The 26,437-nt window shown below is 44.0% G+C and overlaps 1 protein-coding gene across 3 annotated transcripts in view; it reads left to right on the top strand.

The window, feature by feature from the left end:
• Positions 1 to 26,437, top strand: part of CAMK1D (calcium/calmodulin dependent protein kinase ID) — a 235,614-nt gene that overhangs the window by 165,719 nt on the left and 43,458 nt on the right. For all 3 annotated transcript variants that reach the window (XM_054197734.1, XM_054197750.1, XM_054197740.1), the window contains exons 4-5: positions 20,338 to 20,476; positions 24,803 to 24,929. In XM_054197734.1, coding sequence (XP_054053709.1) covers positions 20,338 to 20,476; positions 24,803 to 24,929 — 266 coding nt within the window. The remainder of the gene's footprint in view (positions 1 to 20,337; positions 20,477 to 24,802; positions 24,930 to 26,437) is intronic.

Here is a 26,437-nt window from a genome sequence, read left to right as displayed (position 1 = left end):
TGACACCCGCTCTGTCCTCCTGGAGAGGATATACAGCCTTGTAACCATCTTTCCCCACTCTTAGTTAACACCTCTCCATAGTCCAAGGGGAGGTTTGCACAGTTACCAATGAGACGCGTGCAATGAAGCTCTGCAGAGTTGTCTCTTCTCGGTACGCTCAAAAAACCAAAGCACATGGGTTTGTTTTTCAGATAAACCCGGTAATGACAGTGGTGACCCTGTTCCAGATTGGGATTTGTCATGAGAGTGGAATTAAATGTCCGCTATAGCCCAACAAAATGTTTCGGGGGGCTTTTCTGCTTCAGGCCAATGTCAGCCCCGCTGGGGACCCTGTGGTGACGGTGATGTGATGTGCTGGAGGTGGGCCTGAGCAGGCACATCTGATCTGGCCCTGCCTGAGCTTCTGTTTAGGAGGTTCAGAGCCAGGAATAAAACTTGCAGAGGCATAACTGTGCAGGGATGGAGAGATAAGGGCCAAATGCTAAGAGGGACTTGGGCATCCCAAATGACAACTGGAATATAAATATTGACATCCAAAGCTGTCATCATGAAGACTTTCACCCAGCTGCTGCCACCCTTGAGGGTGGGAAGAGCTTCCTAATTTGCCTGTTGTTATTTGCTCCAGTCTCCAAACAGTAATGAGCAATTCGGCACTAATTCAATTAGCCAAATTATCAAGTCCTTCCTCTGCCGAGCCCTGGAGGAGCTCGGTTTGGCAGCCAGACTCCAACACATTTAACATGCACCAACATGGCGAGGTCCAACAGCAAATGGAGCTGCAGCCTCTGCTCTCCTCAGCCCCCTGCCCCAGGAGATGGTGCCAGGCTGTGACCTCCACCCTTTTCCATAGCGGCTTCAAGGCTGGGTACCCTTCTAGAAACTGGTGATGGGGCCTTGATTCCCTGCTGGAAAAAATGCCAGGGGAATGCCTGAACCAGCAGTAATGCTTGGTTTCCGTATCTGCTTTTTTCTTCCTTTTTTTCTTTTTGTTTTCTGTATTTCCAAAGCCACAGATACATTTCTCTTTCAAAACATATGAAAGTCATGGGGGGAAATGGTTAAGCTTTCTAAGAAACAAAATGTTAATACCATAGAAATGCAACATAAAATTACTTAATACTTTACTTTTCTTCTTCTGTCATAGGGGGCATTTTTGTGAAACTTTATTCCACTTCTAAACTTGTAAAAAAGATATAAAAAATCCGAGAGTAAAAGTGCATCATCTGTGCTTTGTGGACAACTCACATTTACAAAGCAATGGCAGAATCTTGTCTGAAATTCCATATACTTGCATTTTACTTTCACACATCTTACGATACTTAATTTCTCTGCATTTATGCTCTGGGCCAGCCAATTTAGCTCAGCATCAGAGGAAGTCAAGAGCCCAAGAGACGAATTTTAATTAGAAGGCAATCAAACCACCAGATGGCTCCCTGATGTCTTAAATCTCCACTTGGGTGAAATAAATTGACTTTTCTTGAAAACAGTGCTAGAGTAAATTTTAAACAACGCCCCAAAGCTGAAACATAAAGTAGTTTTGCATAGTTGTGAGAATAATTTGTAGACTCTGAGGCATTCGTCGGAGTGTTTTATTTGTTTAATAAAAAGCATTAACGTCTGAATCACTGGTTGCTTTAGCAGTGTGCCCCGTGATCTGTTCTCAGTATGGCTTTTGTTTAAAAATATTTTTAATGTTGGGTTTAGTTGTACCAGATTACAGAAAATAAACAAAACATAAATTAATTCTTCACAATCCTCAGTTTCAGTGTTGTGCCCCTATGGGAGCGGGGGCCATTTGTGGTCTGACCCCCCCCCAGCGCTGGTGGAGGTGGGATGGATATTTCCCAGGTGGGGTGATGAGGGCAGGGGGACAGTGATCTCCCAAAACCAGTGAGCATGGTACAGAAGCAGGGTCGTGAGATAAACTCAGAGCATCATCAGTACCTTCAACCAGGAGAGACCAGAAGGAGGAAACCTTCGTGAGAGTGAAAGGGGAGAGCAACACGGCAGAGAGGAGACCTGGGGAGCCTGTAATACCTGACTCACTGTATTGAGACCTGCTGAAATCACTTGTGTGTATTTTTTTCTAGGTAGCTGCAGTTGTCTTTCCCTGTAGCTGGAGTCCTTCACAGAGGATGGGATGGAAGATGTGGGATCACATCTTCCTCCCATGTCCCATCTGTTGCTTGAAGACCTTAGGGCCAAATTCAAAACCTCTTTGTAGTCAGGGGCGGAAATGCCCATTGACTGCAGTGATTCAGACCTCAGCGTCTCACCGCTCTTTTCAGTACGAATATTGAAATGTGCCATCTTGCCTTGGGCTGGTGGCTCCTGTGCCGGTGTGGACCAGGTGCCAGCAGAGCTGCATCCTCCCGCTCCAGAGCTGCTGCCCTGCAGGGTTTGCATCTGCTGCTGCAGGAGAGAATATCCTAAAACACTGCTAGGCAGTGGGTTCAGCTGCCATATCTGGTTTGGCAGCTCACTCTGAGTTTCTAAATGATCTACATTTTTGTGCCTATAAATAACGACGGCAGCAAAAATCGTGACTATTGTTGCGCCGTCTGTCTCTGGAGCAAGCCCAGTCTTGCGATCTAACTGTTCCACCAAGGAGCTACTGCTTTTTTTATAAAATCATAGAATGGTTCAGGTTGGAAGGGACCCTAAAGATATCTAGTTCCACCCCCCTGCCATGGGCAGGGACACCTCCCACTAGACCAGGCTGCGCAAAGCCCCATCCAGCCCCATGAACACCTCCAGGAATGGGGCAGCCACAACCTCCTTGGGCCAGCTGTGCCAGCGCCTCACCACCCTCAGAGTAAAGAATTTCTTCCTAATATCGAATCTAAATCTAAATCTCCTTCAGTTTGAAGCGTTTACCCCGTGTCCTATCATTACACTCCCTGATGAAGAGTCCCTCCCCATCCTTCCTGTAGCCCCTTTAGATACTGGAAAGCTGCTATGAGGTCTCCCCGGAGCCTTCTCTTCTCCAGGCTGAACAACCCCAACTCTCAGCCTGTCCTCAGCATTTTTGCACGCTCTCTATATATTGCACCTCAACCTGATCTCCTGCCTGTGCTGCCAGGGGGTCTTGGTGTCAAGGTGACCAAGGGGGATGCTGCAGAAAGTTGTGGGTCCTGGGGGGGTCCTACACTGCAGGGACAACCCGATTGCAGCTGCAATGCCATTGCCCTGTCCACATCACTGGGCCTGGTTTGTGGTGGTGTCCGCATTGTCTATATGGGACATGCACACCATGGTTGTGCGATGGACACGTCAGACTGAGACCCAACACCTGGAGCCTCTTGACTAGACCCTAGGGAGCTGGGAGGTCTGTTTTTGCAAGCAGGGGAGTTTTGGGATATGTTTATTATTCTACAACAATATTGTCAGTCTGCTATATTGTCAATACCTGCTTGAATCTGGAGACGCTGCTCTGGGGGAGATGTGTTACTTAATTAACATGTTCTTTCTGCTAGGTGACCATGTCCTTAAGGAAGCCGAACCATAAAAAAAAATTGTAATAATGCAGCTTGTTTTTGCAGCTTCAAACAGGGCTTCGCTCAGCTCTGAAAGTCAAGTTTGGCTGGGTTTGGGGCTAAGCCTTCAGCCTCGGGAGCACTGGGATTTCTGGCATTGCCTTGCGGGAGGGTTGGGCACTTCCAGCCTCAGCATTCAGGTGGCGACGCTGAACGTAGGTGCTTGAGGTAGGACGTTACAGCACAACAACTATAAAAACCCAGAAAATCATAAAAATATCAGCTCCATTTTCCCCCATAAATAGCTTATTTTAACTGAGTGTTATACAGAGGTGCTTTTAACGTACTGGAATAGCACTGTAACAAAAAGCACTTTAACAAGGGGGTTTCAGCCTGGTGCTTAACAGCTACAAGTGGGGGAAACATTTGGCATTTCTGTTTTCCTAACCCCCTGAGAACACACCAGCAAGATTCCTCTTAATTGAACCCTTAAACTTTTAATGCAGTCCCTGGACTGATATGCATTTGCCATATGTTTTACTTAGCTGTTAAATGGTTGACTAAGGCCTTTACTTGGCCTGTTAAACTGAATTGATGACATTTTAATATTGCACAGGGAATACCGCAGCCAAATAGAAAACAGACATCTGTGGCGCTGAGATGGGTCAATCCTGGTGCTGGGCCGAGGAGCCGGACCAGGGAGCTGAGTTCTTGCAACCAGAGCAGCATAAATAACACACGGCAAGGGCAGGAGAGCGGTGGCTTTGGATGTTCGTACCTGGTTATAACTTATTATTTAAGGGCTGTCTGAAAGCACTTTATAAATCATCATCAGCGTGAAATCTGTTTTCCATACTGGTCTGTAACAAATGGCTAAAGTGAATGGGCTTCTTCCACTGCGTAAATACACCTGGTTTGCCTGCCGGAGAGACGGACGTGCTCTCCATCTGCAAGACCAAACTTGGCTTGGCGATTTTTCAGTTAGTTATGAAAGACATGGGCTTAGATTACCATCTACTAAAAGCGGGACAGGATGAACATATTTCTTACAGGGATGAATTTGGCTCCCTGCAAAGGTTAAGGGAACAATTGACATTCATTTTAATGGACACCGTTATTGCTCCGTGACATTAGCATCAATAAGGCAGTCATGGTGCTGAGTAAGTGTTACGGTGCTGAGGGAGTCTTGAGTTATTTTCTGCGAGGTGGAACATTTTCAGAAGGAGGTATGGAGAACACCCTGTGGTTTAGGGCACTTTCCAAGAGTTGGAGCTGTTGGCTTGAATGTCCCTCTCCTCTCTTCCAGCTGGAGTGGGGAGTGGAGTTTGTGCTCCATGTTCCTGAGAGCTTTGCTGCTCACAGTTGGCTGCATGGTGGGTCTTGAGCTGTTGGCAGTGGTGGTACCCAAGTTATCCAAAGCATGCATTTGATCACAGATGCCTCATTTCCCCTGAAGGCACCTAAGTGCCTTTTTAGGTTCATCCTTTGGTGACTTGCCCAAGGTTGCAGAGGAAATTGGTGGCAGAGCAAAGGTTAAATGCCGCTGCCCTGACTTGAAGCTCTTGCCTTGGTCATGCTTTCATCTTTGCAGGGGAGTGCAATGGTCCCACAGGTCTCACCTCCTTGCCCACTGGCACAAGGGACCTGGGGAGAAGAATTGTGGGGCTGTGGTGCAGCACTCAAATTGTGAGTATCAGCTGTAATTACTGCAGTAAGATTTATTTATTTGCCATATCTGGTGTTAGTGAGACCCTGCTTGGCATGCAGGCAACAAAAAATTGCCTGATCAGCAGAGAGGTCAGACCATCTAGCTGTGGGTATTTAAACTCTTAGCACTTTTCTTTGATCTCTTCCTTAGGACCAGCATAACAGCAGTTTGCTAATTTGCACGCATTGGCTTAGGGAGAGTCAGTGCCTCCCTGGCAGCGCCTGGACTGAGTGCACTGATTTTTAATACTGTTTCCTCTGTTTTCAACCTCCGAATCACTCTCCTGCAAGGCAACCAGTTGCACAGATATTTTTGCCCTAATACTTGTGCATCAGTGTGCAGGCTCTGAGGGGCTGGGAGGCGACTGCTTGACAAAAGCAGGTATCCTGCAAAAGCTCTCTTGCGTTATGTGCACATACCAGGCACAGACTTTTTAAAAGCTAAAATAGCGGCATTCTTCAGCTGAGTGTGTTGGGCAGGTTCCGTGATGCTCAGATCTCGTCTGTACTTGGACAGTGACTGGAGTAGCTACCATAGATAAGTTTCCTATAGATATGGTTTGTGCCAGAATAAAACTCACTTCAAACTAATTGCTCTGCTATATAAAGAGCATCACTGCCTGGCCATGTCCTTCTTCATAATCTTAGGCTGATTGCTGGTTGTACTGGCTGTGGACTTGCTTCCTTGTGAAGCCCCAGATTAACTTCATTTGGGTGAAATCCTCCACTGCTGTAATCAGTGCAACCCCACTGGCACGCCTGGGTCTGTCCCACTCAGGGTTTGCCCATCGCTTGCCAGATGCTGTCACCAAATGCAGGACACTCGGGATCATGGTGCTGGGCTTGTGAGCCCTGCAGCCAAAGTCTGTATTTCATTTTTGTCCATGAGTTTTTGCAATGTGCTCTGACTAGCAAAAATACCCTAAGTATCCATCTGTTTTCTAAACTCGCCGGCGTTCTTAGTTGGTGTATAAATCACACAGCCCAGGAACACGGTGAGGGCTGTATTTGCTAGATCATTGTTTGGGTTTGATGTAATCGTTAGTTTTGATTTGGGCTGGAAGAGGAGCTTTTGATTTTAATTTTTACCTGACTGTAACATAGGCAACAGATGCTACGGAGCCAAGATTGGCACTTAGGAGTATCCTTATAAAACGTGAAAGGAAGATAAAAAACTTAATTTTTTAAGTCACAGCTGAATCTGTGAAATTATGAAGTCATGTTGTTTTGTCAGCGGGAATGCCCAGGATTTTACCAGATCCTATACTGTCCAAATTAAGTTAATAGCAATTAAGTGGTAATGCCAAGGATTCCCTAAGGGGTGTGGTGGGCTGTTACGGTGGCAGCTCAGACCAGCTCAGCATCCTGCCCATCAGCACAACCCTTTGCATCCCCCCGAAGTGGGATAAGGTCCCGAATCATGTGTGTTGCCTTATACCTCACCTGTGGCCAGCGTGCCTGGCAGAAAGCATGCTCTTGGGGTCATCTCCTGCCGTGGGCCTCCCCGGGAGCAGCAAGGCTGAGCTGGGAGAGGCAGTTCCATGGCTGTAACCTGAAGCTGGTGCAGTTTTACAGCTTGTATTTTTTTGCTGGCTTGCTCATGAATGGGATTTTATAGGGCAGATTAAATATGAAATGCGAAACATGGGGGAATTATACCCTTTACGGTCCCCAGGAGGTAGAGCTCGAAGATGAGCTGTGCGCAGTGCCTGGCAAATAGTAGGAGGCAGCAAGTTCTCTTTGAGGCTTTGGGGTAGCCCTTTTAGATGCTTTGGAGGCTGAGGGGCCTGGGGAGAAATGAGGACCGTGTCCTTACTCTTTGCCCACTCTGCTTCGGGGTGCTGCTTCCCAGGAGCTGCCTTTGGGGTGCTGCTCCTGGGAGGGGGATTTTTACGGTGCTGTTGTGTGGGAGGGACCGGAGTGTCACTGTGCTCTGCCCCAGCATCGGTGCCATCCTCACACTGATGGTCTGACCTGGAGAAGATGACCCAGGTGTTTGCTGTGAGATAGAGAAGAGTCTTCGAACTGTGCTGTATTGGGCTTCTGTTGGTGAACGTAGCTCCCACAGATTACTGCATTGGAGAGGATCTGGTTGAGCTTTTCTCATTTTTTCCAGATGAGTTTGATCATTTGTTGCATCAGTTATGGCTTTGCTTTTTTCAAACATCAGTATTTGCAGTTTATCGCAAACTCACCTGTTGAAAAATAGTACAGAAAAAGAGAGCGATGGTAACACAAACTCCTAAAACACTGAGCATGAACTATAAGGATTTGCTTGTTGCCATTGATTTGCTCTTCTGTCTTGAAAATAAAATTACTGTGGAGCTACTCGTGTTGATTAATGAAGAATTAGCTGGAGACTTTCATTTTCTGTGTCAGGGGAACTGTGTAAAGTGTCAGAATAGACAGCAGCCTTGGAGCAATAATGTATAAGTGGATATTTAAAATCTCTCCCAAGGCCATGGGACAGTCCCAGTGAAAACAGAATGTCTGGCAGTCAGCCAGCCTGGTTTGTTAAGACACAGGAGCAAATAAACCTTTAAAAATAACAGATACATAAAACCTTCCCTCTTTCGCTGGAGTCCTCATTATTAGCATGAACATGTGTCTGTTTTCATCTGGGTGATTAGACTCTTGGAAGTCGTCTCCATGATGAATTGATGATTTCCATTAGAAACATCTCAATGGCCTGGACTAAATCAGCTACCAGTAAGGCAATAATTGAAGAATTATTAAAATAAGCCCTGGGGAACATTTGTTTTAGGTAGGACATTCTGGAAACTTTCTCTTTTGTGTACTATGCTCCTGCTATATCTTTCAACAAATACTTTCCCTCCAGCAAGGGTGGGTTGGCTTTTTTTCTTTCAAAAGGCAGTAAATTTGCTGTTGCACAGGATAAACCCAGTAAATCTGTGGCTGTGGCGCCTGGTTGTAGTGCCGGGCAGCCAACAGGGACTGAGCAAGCACAGGGTGTTGGCAGGATCATCCTTTCTGTCCTCTCCGTGCCCAGCTGGTTTCACTCGCGGTTTCCCAGCATTTTTGGAGGCTGTCCTTTCTGCTGGCCGGCTTTGCTTCGTTGCTTCACAGGCTGCTGGTGGCACCTCATTCTTTCCATCTCTCACAGGGATTCCATAGGCAGCATCTCCTTGAGGAGCTCATCCCACAGTAGTTAAAGAGCAGAAATCACATGAGTGTTTGTGGTTCACATGCCTGACTTTTGGGTTTTGTTTGAGTGTATCAGGAATTAGGACCAGATGCTTTTTTTTTCCCCCCTTTTTTCTTTTTTTTTTAAGAAAGTGCCTCTTTTGTACATCATAAATCTTCCCTTGAGGCCGTGAGAGAATATCTGTGCTGCCCACCCTCCAGCCAAACCACAATAAATCAGTCGGTCTTCCCGGCCCCTGCCGTGCCTTATCTGTGCAAAGGGCGCAGCTTGGAAATTAGTTGTAATTAGTTGTTGCTAATGGGAGAAGGCAGCTGGCAATCTGCAAATAAACATGAAGCTTTAGTCGCGAGTGCTGTTCCTGGCCCGTCAGCAATTCGCGAGCAGCATCACAAATCACGTCCACTCACAGACGTCCTGCACGAAGCTGGAAAAGAATGGGTAATGTGAAAAATTGCAACTAATAGGGTAGGTGAAAGTCTCAGGTGGGACACAGCAGGGTATGCTTGGCATCATGGATTGCAGTGGGGTTGGGGCAGTGGGATTTACACCAGTGTGCTTGCCATAAACTGCTTTTAACAGCTTTAATCTGGTTGTGTGCGCCATTCCTCCTCTCTCACCATGGCCTGCGTCCACTGTCCCCTCTTCAGAGGTGACTGGGCAAGAGATTCATCAACTTGCATACAATCCTGAGGCCTCCAAATTCAATTCCTGTTCCTCCTGGTTCTTTCAATGACATTACAAGTGCCCTTGCAGCTCCAGTTGAAACTGAATTTTCTGGCTTAAGATATAATATTGCTCTAAACACTCACATAAGTTTTATTTAGCTGAGACTGCATCCAAGCAGTAAGAATTCAGTTTGATGTCTCTCTACACGGCTCAAATTTGGAGAAATTCACTCTCCACTTGGAAAACGGGGATATTCTGATTGAACAGTGGCGAGATAAACATCATGAGATGTCGTAGAGTCAACAAATGGTGTTCAGAAGAGAGTGGTAATTGGAAACTCTATATTCTACTTAGATTACAATTGATTCAATATTGAAATACAGATGCTAAGTACTGGTCCATATCCTGTCCAGGAATGGCTAGATCTTTATTGATGCAGATGTAAGTGAAGATACCCAACATGGTAATTTAAGTTTCCAAATGGAGGACTGGAAATGCGTGCATCCCTGTATATGCACTCAGCTTCTAGTTAGCTCTTCACAAAGGCTGTGAAAGTAGCTGTTGAATAGCATTGTTTTTTCTGAATGAAACATCAGATAGAAGCAGGAAAAATTAAATTACCAAAGCCTAAAAAGAGTAAGGTTGCTTTAATATTGCTAGAGAGTCTGCAGTCTGTGTAAAAAGGGATCCAATGACAGAACATCAGAAATTACCATCAGAAAAAAACTCAATGTAATTAGTCAGTGTGTGTAATTAACCACTCGACAAAGCAGACAAGGGATTAGTGGTATCTTCTAAGTCAAGCCTGGCTACACTGCTAAACGTTAGTCTTTTGTCCAGCCAGGAGCTATGGATCTGAGGCAAAAATTGTACAGTCTTTGTTTTGTCTGGGGTCAGATTAGATTATCATAATGGCTTTAAAATCTATGAATCTGTCATATTGATTTTAAGTGAGTGAATCAAAAGACTCCTTTAATGTAGGTATGCACATTCAGCCCAGAGTTGAGTGAATAATTCAATAATTAATTTGATGAGCACAAACATAAGAACATGAGCGCCGTTTTATTGGGTCATACCAAAGATTCATCTGTTCCAGGATTGCTCCTCAGATGACAAAGGCTTTTGTCTTAAATCCACCACCTGCTAAGTCCATTGGATTCCCCATTTCTCATCTATGGTGTGAAATAATTCCTTGTATTTCCCTTTTCCATGCTCCATCCTTTTCATGATTTAGTAGAGTGCTATCTCTGTCATCTCTTTCCTTTGCAAATTTGATCTCACTTTTCATGGAGAAACTCTCTGGTCCTGCTTGTTTTTCTTCTCTACCCTTTCCCAAGCTTGACTATACTTTTGGCCAGAGTTTTCATGACCCTTTTCCATAAAGGTCATCATGGTGCGATTTGTGCGAATGAACACAGAAATGGACATTTCTGTTCCTCACACCCTGAAGTGTGCCCTTAGCAGCATCACACCCTGGAAATGCCTCTTTCCTCATGTTGGCTGAAAGAGATGAGATTGGGTGAGATGAACTTTGTCAAAATGATGAAGCTGCGAGTGTACCATGGACGTTTAGGGGGATAAATTATTTTTTCCTTTGCACTCGCTTTTGTCCCAAACCTTCTGCTTGCTTTTGCATGGCCACAGAGCATTTCAGCAAACTGTCCCGTGTAAGTCCAACATTTATTTCCTGATTTTTATAGATTTTGTATGTTGTAAAATTGTGCATGTACCACAGAATGGGTTTTTCCTTGTATTTACTTTAGTTACTTGCAGATTTCTTAAGAAATACTTCATTATAAGCGAGCAGAATTCTGTGTTTATCAATTCTCTGCAAGTTTCTTCACACTTTCTCAAAAGTTGAAGAGCACATTAATGACTTTTTAAATGTATATAGTTGCTGTAACAGTTCGATAAAACAAGATACCTATATCATTTACAGTTGGTTTGTTTGGTCTTAATATTTAGCTCCTGAGGTATTATTTCTAACTACTGTTTGGACAAGTCGATTTTTGCAACAACATGTCTTGACCAGTTGACTGCATTTCTTTTTTCTTTTGGTTCAAGCTAAGTTTTCCTTGGTTGTGTTTGTTCAGGACAGAGGGACAACTCAAAGTCTGTAGGTATTATACATCCTATAGAAAAGCTACAAAAAAAGAGCAGAATTTATGTGAGATACAGGTGATACAAGGAGCCCCAGAGTTCTTTCTGCACCGAGACGTGTATCACCCGATGTTATCTTAAAGTCAGCTCTTTCCACAACGACGTCTGCCTGCAAACTTTCTTGTAAGAAAGTGTGTGGAAATCAGACTCAGAAAAAGAAGCATACACATGAAAGTGAATTTCTATTAAGTGTTATTCACAGAAAAGCTTGGCTGTTTAAGCTTTAACTGAGAGTGACTTTACTGTACTTTTCTGTGGTCCTTTTTGATATTTATGACAATTGCTAGTGCCGCATTCATCTTATATTTCCTAATTGTTTACTATACATTGCGTAATTTACAGTATCCGTTTTCAGTTACATCAGTTCTCATTATTTTTAGGTCTGTTCTTCCTAGTTAATGCTGGCAGGACATCGAGGTTGGTTTCCATTGGAAAACAAGTCAAAAGGAAAACAACCCAAACCTATTAGTGCTGAAACATGACCTACTTTTAAATTGCTGTCAGGTGAGGAATCTCCTCCAGATTTTAACTATCCGCTTATTTTATGGAGAGCTGGAGGAATATGACAGCAGTTAGGAAATACATTGTTCCAGCCCTCAGACGCTGGAAAACATATTTTGTGTGGTGGTTTGTCTACAGAACTCGACTTTTCTGTTTTCTAGAAGCAAAGTGAGAAAGGTTCAGGCAACAAAATCATATATACATACAACGAGCAAGAGTGATTGCGCTTGGGTTGATTTACTGACAACTCATATGAGAAAATGAATAAATCAGGAAGTAATTGCTTCTTTAAAATTGAGTGTTTGAGTTATTTAATGCATACCGTCTGTACTTTAATGACATTTTCTAAAATGCTGGGGTTTTTTTCTCAGTGAAACCTGTGGTGAATCCATTGTGTGTATGGATTCATATGCGGCGACATCAAACCGTTGACTGACATGGTGGTCACAGGTGAAAGTCAGCGTTGCTGAGCTTCGGCTTTGCATTTTCATTTAATGCAAAGCCGTGAAGAAAAACAGGCTGAATGGCCAACTTATGTATCCATAGGCCTTTTTTAAAACGGCAAGGAACACACTTGTGTGATCAGTCTGGTAACACTAGATGATTCCTTGGCTCCTGTGGAGGTGCCAATCAAGCTGAAAAAAAGGTGTGCCCACCTTCTGCCCATCATGGTGTTTGTAGACCTCAGCGGAGTGCTGGAGACGTGAAAGTTTGCGACAATGTTTGATTTGCTTGCACGGTGGGGTTATCAGCGCAGGTTGCTTTACTGCAGATACGTGCCTCATAAATAGTGATAGCAGCACTGGGGGAGTGTTGCTGTAGCTGGAAGGCCCTGGGTCTCCTCCACGCACCGCTGCCTGGGGGGACAAGCATAGATGGAGCCAAGTGGGCTGCTGGCATTTGAAGGGCTGTCATAAGCTGTCAGTCAGTAAGGTTTAGTCATAAGAGACTTAAAAACCTGAGGTCCTTTGTCATTTGGTTGCTACCAGTGCTGTCACAGTTTTTACCGCTGATGGAACCAGGGGAAATTTTGAATACGATGTTGAATATTTGAATATGGAATAAAATTTGGAATAAAACAGGACGGCATCGACCTTGAAAAATCACGGACCTCAAAAGAGCTCCACAGTAGGGATTCAGTGAAGGAAAATGTTGTCTCCAAAGATTTTAACTGCCAAACTACAAACTGAGCTTTCTAGAGACTTAACGGTCTTGTCCCAGTGGAAACAGAAGTCTGTTCTCCAAAGCACAACCTCATTACAACTGCTTGGCAAATGTCTTTTGAAACTTTTAATGCAGGGAAAAAAAGTGGTTTAGTTTGCTCAGTTTGGTTCTGCGAGGTGACCGCATCATTTTTGCCCAAACTGTTCCAAAACAACCCCTCAGGATGGGGGGCAGCCCTCTGGTGCAGCCACCATCGCAGTGGTGATGAAGAGCTGAAGGAACAATCAGCCCTCCAGAATAAATCTCGCAGCAACGTTGCTTTGAACAGCACTGTCAAAGGAGAGGGTGCTGACACCCATCCATCCTTCTCTACCACATGCACACACCTGTGTTCTGGAAAAATAAGCCAAAATTAATCCCATGTCCTTTCCTTGGTGGCCTTGGAGCATATATTTATGTTACCATCAGATTTTAAGGTGAGTGATTTAAAGCTACAATAACGAGGAAAGTCCTTGCCTTGTTCAGGCTGAATATTTTATGATGTGCTGCAAATGAGAAAGCCAGTGTAGCTTTCTGAGGTGTGTACTGCACAAGGCAAGTCTCTGCAGGACGTACAGTATTTCTATAGCAATATCTGTCCCTGCCTGATTAACACCTTGCATTATTGGCACAAGGAGAATTTTAATCACATACTTATATTTACAAAAGGTCAGACTGAATAATCATAATGTTCCATTCTGGGTCTAAAATCTATTAATCTGTTTACTAGGTTTCTTTTTATGTGTTATGTTGTTTGAACAATGAGACGAGGGCAGCCAATTTTTCTTTCCTTTCGAACAGCGAGCTGGCCAGGTTTGCTTTCTGGTTCTCAAGCGTTTTCACAATGCAGAGGAAGTTTAAAACCAAACAGAAAAGTCCTCTGTTAAAACCAAAACAAATTTTAAAAATGGAAATATTTGTATTAATAAGAATTCCTTGATTAGAGAGAAGTAATACTCAAAGCCAGAACTTCCCAGGCATGGTCCCTTTGGTCTTTCTTATCTCACCTCACACTTCCAGCTTCATGCCTGGGGGGCTGACTTATGTGCTTTTTCTGATTTATATTGTAGGAAATCATGAATGCGTAACTTCTGATCGGTGAGCTGTTCACAGTTGTAGGGTGATGCTCATATTTTACCATTTTTCATATTGGCCTGGGATGCTTCCTGCTCCAAATTTCTGAAATCAGCCCTCTTTCAGTTAGGCATCCCTAGGCTGAAGGTTAGTGAGTCCCTAGGGACGTCTCTGCCTTTCTGCACGGATTCTTCTTACCCAGCGTGGTGGTGCTTTGATGACTTCTCCAACGGAGGCCAGATCATGGCTTAAACTGCAGTGAAGAATCAGGTGAACTTCATGCGCTTCTGGGGGGAAAAGCCTACCAGCTCTGAATAGCTTTGATGGGATTCTTTGCGTAAATCCACCGCTGCTGACTTTTATCAATAAGACTTTTGATAAAAAACAATTAAAGTATCAAGCAGTAAACAATCCAGAGCAATTCCAGCCAGTACTCCAAAAGAGATGGAAAAAAAAAACCATCAATTTTTTTGCCAAATGGCAAAGAAGTCAAAGTGATATTTCAAAGGGTGTTATTTTTCAAGCTCCTAAAATAGAGCAGAAAGGTTCCTACACTTGATAACGGTAGGGAATGCAGGGGTGAATAAATGAGAGGATTTATCTGTACACGCAGATGGTACCAGCAAGAGAAAGAAAAGGTAAGTTGAATACATTAATATCAATAAAAGGCTAACATCTTTTTAATTCCAGCATTTATTTGTTCTTTTGTTCATGTTTTTTTTTACCTGAAGGCAAATATACGTAGGGATGTCCCCCGCTGCCGTGTTGGTCTGGCAGGTACCTGATAGAGTGACCTGCAACGCATGAGTGCAGGTTTCACACTGCTGGCAAAGACATCAGCAATCCAGAGAGACTGGCTCTTTGTTTATGAGTTGAGGAGTCTTAAATTACGAGCGAGTTTTTGTTTGGTGCTCATCTTTGATGAAAAGCATTTCTTTGAAACTTGGCACATTCTGCTTTCCTGCTGGTACTGCAAAGGGATCGGTTGCTTCGGATAAAGGTTGATCCCATCCTTTCTTCTTCCCTGCAGTTTGTCAGTTTGGCTCTTTCCTGATGAACTTGGTGAAACGGGTTAATATAAAGGTGTGATACTGATTTCTGAAATGTTTTCCTCATCTCTCCCAAGTTACGTCTGTAAATTAGAAAATGCAAAAATATAGACACTGTGTAGTGACAAGGACCGACACCAACCCTCGAACAGAGTCTTTACAATTATTAGGACACTGTTAGAGTGACTTCTCCTTTGCCTCTAATGAGGATCGTGAGGTTTTTCAACAACCTTTTTTCACCATCTGTGCAGGGTGTTCAGTCAACAGTGTGCACACACAGCCCAAATAACAAGGTAGCTCGTCCGTATGCACAAAACCACTGGCATTTTCAAAGTTTTTTTTTTAAATCAGTCCTAAACTGAGACACTGAGTGTGGCAGCCTGTGCTGGAGGTTTGTATCTACATTTAAATGCCCAATTGGGAAGAAATGAGAGACGAAATCCCCAAATCCATCTGGCCAAAAAGAAAAAAAAAGAAAAAAAAAGATTAAAAATATAACAATGGGCACTGATTCTGTTTTTAAAATCTGTCTCTGGGCCAACTTTCTATAGCTGACCCCAGACCAGAGGACTATAGGAGTTTATTGCAAACTCCAGTACCAAGTTAGATCCTTTGAAAGATGTTCTGCATGGTTGATACACTAATTCTCCATAGTGAAACACTAGATCCATAAGGTTCTATCTCAGGAAACCCTGGAACCAGAGTGAAATCTGTGTCTCCCCATTGGAACTGCAGATAATGCCTCTTTTTTTCATATGGTCAAGCTGTGTCCTGCTGCACCTCTTCAAACTGGGGTTTGATGGCAATGCAGCTTTCCCACACGGGTAGGGCTTGTGGAACAGGACATTGCTGTATGTCCCGGTTGTTTCGCTGGGGCAAGTCTGGTTCTCTCTTTCCTTCAATGAGAAAATGGAAATAATGTTTGTTCTGGCCTTGCTCATTTTGGTAGTCAGCGATATGAGCTAAAGGTGCATAGCCTCAGGTAAAAGATGTAGTTGAAGTGAAAAGTGTTTGTATTTATGGTTGGGTGGCTTTATTTTTTTTTCATTTTAAACTAATTTAATCTTCCGGGCATTGTTTTGAAAGTGATTCCCGTATTCCTGGAGCCAGGCAGGGCTCGTGCTGGAGGCGTCCATGTGTGATGTGGCTCCTTCTCCAAGCACTGGGCTTTCCCCACACCCCTTGGTGAACCAGGAGAGAGTCACCCTTTGGTGGCTGAGGAAGGACCAAGGGGTGGACCTACACATACTTTGCAGGCGGTCCCAGCAGGCATCCACGCAGAAGATGCAGCTGCTCTGCTGGTTTTTGCCCAGCTCTGAGACCCTGGGCGGGGCTAACGCTACTCTGGATCACAGGATGACGCTTGAGCTGTTCCCAGGGTTAAATGCTCTTCAGGTAGCTGCGCTTGGCTACTCCTCCTTTCAGCTTTTCTTTGGAGGGAACCAAGATCGAAATCAGCAGGGGAAAAAGGTTCCTTGTGCTGATGTTCGGGACAGTGCATCCAGCCCCACGAGCCAGTGCCAGCTGCAAGACAGGAGCACTCCTCTTCCACTAATAAGAAATTCCTCTTACCTTTTCTTTCCGGTCAGAAAATTTTTGTCTTAAATTTTTTTTAGACAAAGACCTAATTCTGCTCTTACTGCCTGCAGTTTCAACTCTGCCTCCTGCGCCCTGCTCAAAATTGCCGTAGAGAGGGCAAAGCTGGTGCTGCCATTAAATTAAAAAAAAAAAAAAAAAAGTATCTCAGAATAATGAAGGCTGGAACAAATTGCAGCAGCGCTTTGTGAGTGCCCAGGTCTGTTCAGAGCAGGATGCCAAGTCCTGTCTCAGCAGGGTGGAGGGGGTTGGGATCAAGACCAGCTTTAGACAAACAAGCAACGTCTCCACCATGAGCTTAGCGCTCAAATGCTCTCCCACAGCTGCCCTTGCTGGTTTGCTCCTGGAACAGCATCGACTTCTGTCATACAGGGAGCAGCATTCCCAATGACGTTACGGTTGAGTTAACCCTATTTCAGAGGAGAAAAGCCATGTGGACATAAGGTCCATATGGAAAGTAGCCATGGCCTTGGGTGCTGAGTTGCAGAGCATCCCTGGGAGGTCAACCCCAGCTGTGACACTTCCCCACAGCAGGGACACGCTATAGGTGAGTGTAAGCACGTAATGCAAATCCCATGTACCACGACACGGAGTCACCGCATGAATGAATAGCAGCATAGGTCCCTCGACTCTCTGCGTGTACCTGTGTTGCAGTTGATGCTCCAGATAAGCCAGTGGCTGCAAACTTACCAGCTGTGGCTCCTGAGTCCTTGGTTTAAGCTCTGGTTTGCAATGCATCACTTAAGAGGTTGCAGATATTTTCCGTGTGTTGAAAGCAAATTATAAACAGATTGAGCCTGAGTACAGTAGATCCACTGGACTAAATTTGACAAAGAAAAGCTTTCGATTAAAGAATGAGGCTTAAGGGGGATGGGGAGTGAGCTGGCATGGAGGGAAATTTTGTCATTTTAATGAAAAAATAGTTGTGGAAGTACACTCTCTGCAAACATCGAAGGAGAGAGTCCTTGTGCAGGAAAGCACGTGATGTAAATTAGTATCCACTAAAGCAGTCCATCTCTTGAACACAACAAAAGTGACTGTATGAAATAGCAAAACAGCATGCATTGCATTTTCATGGGGAAATGTGCCCTATTCAGTCATATTAATTACTGCGTGGGCTCAATTTTCAGTGCAATCAATCCACAGGAAATAAAAGGGCTGCAGGGGAAATAGAAAAAGACAGTCAGCTAATAGGAGCCAGATTCAATAAAACTATATCTGCCTTCAGTGAACGGCGAGGCAGAGCTGCGTCCATTCTCCCTTGGCAAGGCACACGACGGATCGGGCAAAGGGTGTAGGGCTGAGAGGGGCTTGGAGCAACACCCGGTGTGTGTATACTTATGTATATATACTTATACATATATGAGGAATGCAGCTCCTATTGTGAGAAACTAGGAAAGGAAGGGTTTTAATTCAAGTTTTTCTGTGCGGTGCTCAGGGTGACATCTCAGAGCAGGTTGTCGTGTGATGGCACTTCTGCCAGTGCAGCCTCTGCCTGCCATCCCTCCGTCCCCGCTGTGCCCTGAGTCACGGGCGCTCCGATTCGGTACGATACCAGGGCATCTTCCTCTGTCACGCAGGCACTGCTGCTCCGGTCGCTCTCTGCCAGCAGCCAGCACCGAGCCCCAGAGCTGCTGGTGTGGCCAGGGGTCTCCTGGGTGGACTTCAGACGCTGGGTGAACTTCACCTTTACTGCAGAGTTTCAGTTTAATGCCAATATTTTAGCAAGCTGTTTGGTTTGTTTGCCTAGCACTTAATGGGGGGATTATCCGGTTTATTTTTTTTTCTTACCAGATCGCTTTTCAGTTTTGAAGTTGAATGTGTTCATTTTTAGCAGTAGCCTTCTCTTCCATTCAGGCTCCAAAATTCCCAAGGAAGTGACTTCATGGCATTATTCAAGCAGATTATTGCTTGGAGTGGCTGCGGCTGAATTACCTAGTGTTCATATAATGGCAAGCTCCCCGTCCATATGTATTTAATGACTGTAATCATTTATTATTTTCCCTTTATTAGGTTTTGTTTTTAAAGAAAGTTTTACTGCACTATTTATGATATGCTAAGTGGTGCAACTTGCTGAAAAAACATATCGCGTACATTTTATTTTTTAATAGGTTTTGCTTGTTAAAATGGAAATCTTTTATTTACCCTAGTAGGGTAGTTTTTTGCTGACAGTTTTATTATTTCAATTACTCAGATGTTTCTTTCCTCTTTTGTTTCCCTAGATATTCCTCCAGGGAGTTTTAATGTGTCCATTCTTTATTTAAGATTGGGTTCAGAATGCGTTATTTCTAGCAGGGCAGAGGAAAAGCATAATATAGCAGACATTAAATGGCGGGATGTCAAGGTTTTATTTTCTTTCCTCTTTGAATTGTGGAATCCTTTCCCCATCTGTGTCATCCAGTGATTAATTGCGCTGATAATCTGCACACCTTCATCAATAACTGTCTGCTGCCAGTGCCGGGCAGAGGCCATGCTCTGCCTAAAGGGTTTGTGGCTGCTGATAAATGAACATACATGTACGACTAAAGGAAGGGGATGACCCCTGAGAGCTTTTAAAATTGCCAGAGACCCAGAATCCTTTAATGAACTAACACTCTATAGGCACTGGCAGTAACTACTGTATGCATTTCACTTGCTGGGGGGGAAGGGAGAATGGGACCATTCCTCCAGGGTGAAACCCAAGCTTTGGTTGGTGGAGTGAAAAGTGAACCCCAGGAACTCATACAAGTAGGGGGCCTTACAGTCCCGATGGGCCAGCACCAGCGGGAAGGGCAGACCGAATTCACCTATAGGAAGTTCACTAGGGTGGGACAGTGCGGAAACTGGTGTCTGCTCCCCTGTCTCTTGCTGGGGTAGATTTGTCTCTTCCATCTGCAAGTTCTAATGAGCCTTTCATAGAATCATAGAATCGTAGAATCATAGAATTATAGAATGTGTTGGGTTGGAAGGGACCTTTAAAGGTCATCTAGTCCAACCCCCCTGCAGTGAGCAGGGACATCTTTAGCTAGATCAGGTTGCTCGGAGCCTCATCAAGCCTGGCCTTGAATGTCTCCAGGGTTGGGGCCTCCACCACCTCTGGGCGACCTGTGCCAGTGTCTCACCACCCTCATTGTAAAGAACTTCTTCCTAATGTCTAATCTAAACCTGCCCTGCTCTAGTTTGAAACCATTGCCCCTCGTCCTATCACTACATGCCCTTGCAAACAGCCCCTCCCCACCTTTCTTGTAGCCCCACTTCAGGAACTGGAAGGCTGCGATAAGGTCTCCCCGCAGTCTTTTCTTCTCCAGGCTGAACAACCCCAACTCCCTCAGCCTGTCCTCACAAGAGAAGTGCTCCAGCCCTTTGATCATCTTCGTGGCCCTCCTCTGGACCCCCTCCAACAGGTCCGTGTCCTTCTTGTGCTGAGGGCTCCAGAGCTGGACACAGTACTCCAGGTACTTTGACGACTCTCTGATGTGTAATGGATTTTATTGTCCATGGCTGTTTCTGGTTTAGTTCTGTTATTTCTTTTCTTTGCCCCTTGCTACTCTTCTGGTGTCTGCGGCAGAGACCAGTCCTTGGAGTATGAAGAAACCAAACCCAAATGCTTGTTGGAACAGTGGGAGAGCCCCCAGAGCTCCAGAGGGACGTGTGCTTGGACTGCCCATGGCTAGTGCCTGGCCCTGGCCATCCTTTAGTGAGGTAGAAAGCACATTACAAAGTATGTCCTCACACCTTTGTGTCCTGTTGTATTTTCCAGAGTGTCTGGGGGAGAACTTTTCGACCGCATTGTCGAGAAAGGGTTCTACACCGAGAAGGATGCCAGCACCCTGATCCGGCAGGTCCTGGATGCTGTCTACTACCTGCACCGAATGGGCATCGTGCACAGGGACCTCAAGGTACGACCGCAGCGTGACTTGGTCCTCCAGGCAGTGTTGATGAAGGTTGCATAATTATGAGTCTAACACATTTACATGTGTTAGTTAATGTTTAGTCCAGCCTCCTCTGGGGCTGGCTGTTTCAGTGAGGTTTTACTGTAAAAGAGATGCTCTGAAGGCTCCGTATCCTCCCATTGTAACTGGTTTTAATGAGGACTTTGCAATCAATGCTGTTACAATGGCAGTTTTGCACATATCATGTGGCACAAAAGTCATTCATTAAGACCCGAAATATTACATTAAGGCATGAAACTCATGTCAGCTGGGATGTAAGTGTTTACTGCTGTAAAGTATCTTGCAGTAAATGCTATACTTACTTTTTACTTAACAATAAATAGTGTTGGAAAGTTGAATGGTTTCCTATCGTGCTATTTTGACCAGTGTTTTTGGAGACACTTTTAAAAGCAAAGGTTCTTCTAAGGAACATTGTGTGCCAATGTGATTTTTAGATAATTTTCCTTTCAGCTCTACTGTGTTATCACATCAAAAACTCTCAGCTTTTCTGGCAAAAATAAAATGCAAAACATTATTTCTGCATTGTTTCCTTCCTGTATCTTAAACTATCATTAAGATAAGCAGAAAGGCTTGTATTTCATAACACACAGCCAAACCTCCCCATTTTTAGTATCTTAAATCAGCAGAAGGCATTACAAAAAGATACAAATGTCAAAAGAAAAGTGTGGGGTCAGTTCCTGAGCTAGTTAATTCTACCAAAACGTACTGCCAGAAATTAGGAATTCCGCAAATGAAATAACACCACTTGTTGTGTTTTGGAGGGATGCTCTAAACAGGAGTTGCCTCGGATGTTGATGCTGTGGCCTTGAATTGTACCCATGTAAAGATAATAGCACTTGACAAAACAGGTCAAATTATGTAAAGGCTTAATGATCATTAATAGAGTCAAGAACCACAAAAGCCACAAAGAAGTCCTATTACTTATTTTTGTTTTTACTTCTTAAATACAATTTTTAATTAAATGTATTTTTAGATCAATTGTATTTTTAATATGGTCTAATATTAAACTGCATGTTTGCAATTCTTGGCAAGTCCTCTTAGCGAAGGTCGTAGTGCTGAGAACATGACTTCACTGCTTTGCCTTAAGATGGATGAAAAATTGTAGTGATGAGAGATACTATTTATTTGCTTTTTATCTCCTCCAAAAGTAGTGCTGATGTGAAATGCTGCATGGAGTAAAAGGATTATTCCAAGATGTGATGGTGGGGGGGGGCCAAAACAGAGCCTGTTACCCACGTAACCACCAGCAGCACAGTTCTCCAAGGTGGAGCTGTGCCCAGGACAGGCAGTCATGGCCTCGTTTTGTGAAAACCTCAACACAGTCATTTCCTTCTGCCACTCTTTGACTCCAGATGTGAATCTTTTTGCTGTGCAGGGGCGGATCCTGCAGGATTGCGAGCTTTTTCACACCTTACTGCTGCAAGGGACTTGCCTCAGCCCTGGACACTTCTGCCAGAAGTGGTCATCCTATGAGCTTCACTTCGAAATATACAGTAGAAGAATAGAAAGTAGAAATATATTTTTTAAAGTGTTCGTTTGGCACATTTTTAAGGCAAAACCTTGAATATGCTGAAGGAAAATATATACCAATGTCCACAAACAGTATTTCCTCCTCATCGTTATGCAATTTAGCCCTAACAGTCCTAAATAATGGGTTTTTTTGTAACAAGGCATGGGTTAGTCTTCTGTCTCCCGTGGTCTTCATGTGCTGCCCTCAGTTCCCACTCATTTCCTGAAGTACATAAAAATATTCTCATATTTATTAGAGTTCCGTTGCACTTCCGTATGGAAGCATTGTTTAGTATTTTAACATGACCAGCTTTCTCTCAAGTTCAGTTTGTAGGAAATAATTTCAGGCTTCTTTCTGCAACCCGAGGTTTTGGAGGGAGGTCTGAGTCCTCTTAATTCAGATACTCCATTGTATGAGCTCTTAATATTCCTGCCTTTATAATTTAAAGGAAGGCTGTAGCTCTCACTTTAAAGCAGATTAATCTTATTTAAAAGTTCCTATAATAAAATGTGAGATCTGGTAATTGGGAAGTGGATTCATCTACAAATTACTTTCAGAGTTTATGTAACAACACACTGAATTTACCAACCTTTTCCAGTGGTATTTTGGGGCAAAGACTGGCTCTTTTTCTCTTTCTTTCTTTTTGTTTGAAAGTCTTCGTCAGTACCGTATCAGTTGTTAAAATGACTCATAAAATATGGTGTATGAGGAACACCTACTGTGAATTTCTGTTAGCACAAACATACCATGATGGCAAAAATACGGATATAATAAGGCTTTTTATGATCCCAAAATATCATGATAAGTGCAAGTTTTGAATTGTGATCCCCAAAATGAAACTCTGGGAAAGAATCCACTCTACAAAAATACAACCCTTGAAACATCTATAACAATTATTTATTGTAATTATGTGTTATTCAGTTTCCAAAATAGCACATGCCGTAGTTGGGAAAAGCAGATCTGTGCTCCAAGTCTCTAATCTAAATAACGCAGCAGCAGATAACAAGAGATGGCAGCAGATGAAGTCCAAGGAAGTCAAAAGGACTGAAAGGCTCGAGCAGCTCCACTTTGTACAGAGTTCTTCCTTTTAGACAGGTTTTAAATGAGTTTAGGTTTTAAATGAGTTTAAGTTTTAAATGAATGGGACTCTTGGCCTTCAGTGAGGGCCTGAGGTGAGTTTGCAGAAATCTTTGAGAAATAATTGTCTTTCCCTGAGTACCAGCTCTAATAACCCCTCAGCAGACCAGAAGCGCACCAGTGAAAATCAGGAGTAACTCCAACAAAAGGCAGACCATGGCATAGAACTGACCCCTGTGGTCCCTGAAAGCAGCGTCAGCATTGTAAAGGCCAGTTAAAGCACTGGACTTACAAGATATCATGAGAAAAAACATAAACGGTACTTCATAATGATTTTTACAAATAGAATCGTTTCCCTTTTTGCCTCAGTCCCAGCTGCTCACGGCTGGGGATGCAGCTTGTGGATTCTCTCACGGCCATCACGTCCCATGGATAAAGCCATCACTGCGTGGCTTCATAGTGGAGCTGGGGGGCCAAAAAGTGCTTTAACTTCCTCTTGAAGCTGAACAGGAACCTCAGAGTAGAGCGGAGGCAACATCACCCCTCAGCGCATCTTTGTCCCCCCCTTTCCCCAGGGCAGGAGGTTATGGCAATGGAGGAGGGAAGCCAGGAGGTGCTGCTGCAGTGCAATTGCTCCTCCTTACAAATCCAAGCTTGGATGTGTCCCAGGGAGTCTGATGATGTTGTGTGGCCCCAGCTGCTTCTCCCCGTTTCCTGGAGCACACAGCGGGCTGAGAGACAAAATGTGTCGCATGCGGGTGGGCGTTTGTACCAGCTTCTGGGCAAAAGTCTACACCGGAGTTATGTCACAATGTTGGGTAGCCACCACTTTTATCCATGAAGACCCCAAGGTCCAGGTGGTGCAATGGTACCCTGTTACCACCAGGCTGTCAGAGTGCCAGCAGATGCTGGACCTTTGTCGTGAGCGCAGATATTAAGTAGGGGAAGAAGTTTGCTCTCACAGCACGTGGTGAGAGCTTTGCTGTGTAGCAGTGGCACATTCAAAACACATGGATGGAGGACTGCCCTGTAGCAGATGGAGTTTGGTTGGGCCCTCCAACCCGCCTGATGTCACAGGGCTTTGTGGAGTGACTCTTGTTTCCTCTCAGCAGAAACAAGTCTCTGCACTTAGTGCGGTAGCATTTTTTCCTAATCAGCTCTAGCTAAAACATCCTTACTGTAACTCTGTTAACTGAAAAGGCATTTCCTGTCTCATAATAGTTTATTTCCAGTGCAGAAGGTACAAAAATTCTCTAATACCTACTGTTTTCCTTTTTCTTTTTTTAAGTAAGTGCTGTATAATTTTTTTTCATTACACTACCTGGATTTACTAAATTTACCTGCCTTCAAATTAATCCTCCTGTTTTATCACTCTGAGGTGATAATATGTCAGACACATCTCACAAGTAAGGGACGAGCCTTCATTCTTATTTGGCTTGCCAAAGGAGAGGTTCATTATCCCAGGAAAGTTACTCAAAGCTCAAGGTGTCAGCCTCTTCTGTTAGTTGGCATACAGGAGTCTGGAGAGCATCTCCAGACAGGTTTTAAGAGCAACTCGTTAGGATTTAGGGGAACCAAACTATATTGGCATATGATGTAACTAAGGATTGTATTAAATGCAAAGCATCAGCCAACAGACCTTGTTACCGGATTTACATATTCAAAACGCTTATTCTCCTTTCTAGCCCGAGAACCTGCTTTACTACAGCCAGGATGAAGAATCAAAAATCATGATCAGTGACTTTGGATTGTCAAAGATGGAGGGTAAAGGAGATGTGATGTCCACAGCCTGCGGGACTCCTGGCTATGTTGGTAAGAGATTTGATTATGCTGTCTGTCCACTCTTCCCATCCGCAATACGGACACATAGTGAAAAGGGAATAATACTTATTTTCCAGCGCCATTTCATAGAACACGTGAGATTTTACAGGTGTTCGTTAGAACTAGACATTTCAGAAGTTGCTGGTGCTCTGTCTTGTGTGCTCTTCTACGTTGGGTCCGCATGCTGCCAGCCAGCTCAGGGACCGTGGGTTTCACTTTCATCATTTTAATCTTTTGCAAAATACGTCTTCTCAAAGACACTGCCTAAAGCTAAATTAGGAGCATGTGAAGAATATCCTCAAATGCATCGCTTCTTCAAGCACCTATAAAACCAAGAAGCTTTACCTAATGTAACGTTATTTTAATCATAAAGGACAGTACTTGCCAGATTCCCCTGATAGAAGACAGTAGAACGAAAGAGCTACATTTATTCAGACATGTTCAGTCATCCTCTGTTACAACCACGTTAAGTTACTGACTCCTAGATGTCAGTATCCAGAAGCTCTTTAGATCCCCAAGCCTTCCTGGACAGTATCAAATTGCTTACTATCATTTATTCCTTGGTATTTTGTCCATTCGGGAGTGATTGCACCCGGCCACTGATTACCGTTGTGTTTACCAGCATCCTTTTAAAAAAGTTAAAGTAACTGAATAAGAGAATTATATGGCAGGTGATGACAGGGTCTGTTTGAGCAAACACTGTTTAAAAAGCTCGATTCATGCATGAGACATCCAGCAAGGCTGTGCCTCCTACGATACCAAGCTAGTCAGCTGAGGCACTAAAATTAATCTCTGGGGTACCCATGAAATCCGTGAAACTAAAATGACAGTGGCTTCCCCAGGGGTAGATTTGTCTCACTTCTTTCCAGTAGGAAACACCTGATGTTTTCCAGCAGTCAGACACAGAGGCTGCTTTTGCTTTGCAGCTGCGACCTCACCTGTGTTTTCACAGCTCCGATGATACCACGGTACAAGAACTCACAGAGATGACGTTGTTATGACACAGTGATCCAGATTTGTCCCAGGAATACCTTTTTTTCTGGGCATTATCTTCACGCTGCAAAGGCACCCTCTATCCTGATAACATCAGGAAAAGGAACAGATTTCTTTGGTTTGCCCACAGTGAAGCCATCAGCCCATCATTTTTTTATTTTAAGACATATGAGTCAGGATGCCCTCTGTGCAGCCTGAATAGCTGTCTTGTGTAATCACACCAGACTGGAAATCTTCTTCCAAAGCACTAGCAGGAATTGAGCTGAGACAGCAATTTTCATCATTTTTGCTGTCAGCTCTTCTGTCCTTAATTAACATGTTTTATTTTGTTCTGAAATGGGCGCTGACTAGAATATGTCTGCGAGAGGCAGGGAAGCTCAGATGATGTTTGCCCAAGCGTTGATGAAAATGAGGGAGCGCGATGGTGCTGGGGCACTGAGTGATCTCATACGGCCTCTCAGCGTGCCATTTACATAAGAAAACTTGCTATTTTGGAGAGGAAGGTC

The sequence above is a fragment of the Rissa tridactyla genome, chromosome 1 (assembly GCF_028500815.1).
Source record: "Rissa tridactyla isolate bRisTri1 chromosome 1, bRisTri1.patW.cur.20221130, whole genome shotgun sequence".
Taxonomy (NCBI): Eukaryota; Metazoa; Chordata; class Aves; order Charadriiformes; family Laridae; genus Rissa; species Rissa tridactyla.
This window is presented reverse-complemented; position numbering and strand designations above follow the sequence as displayed.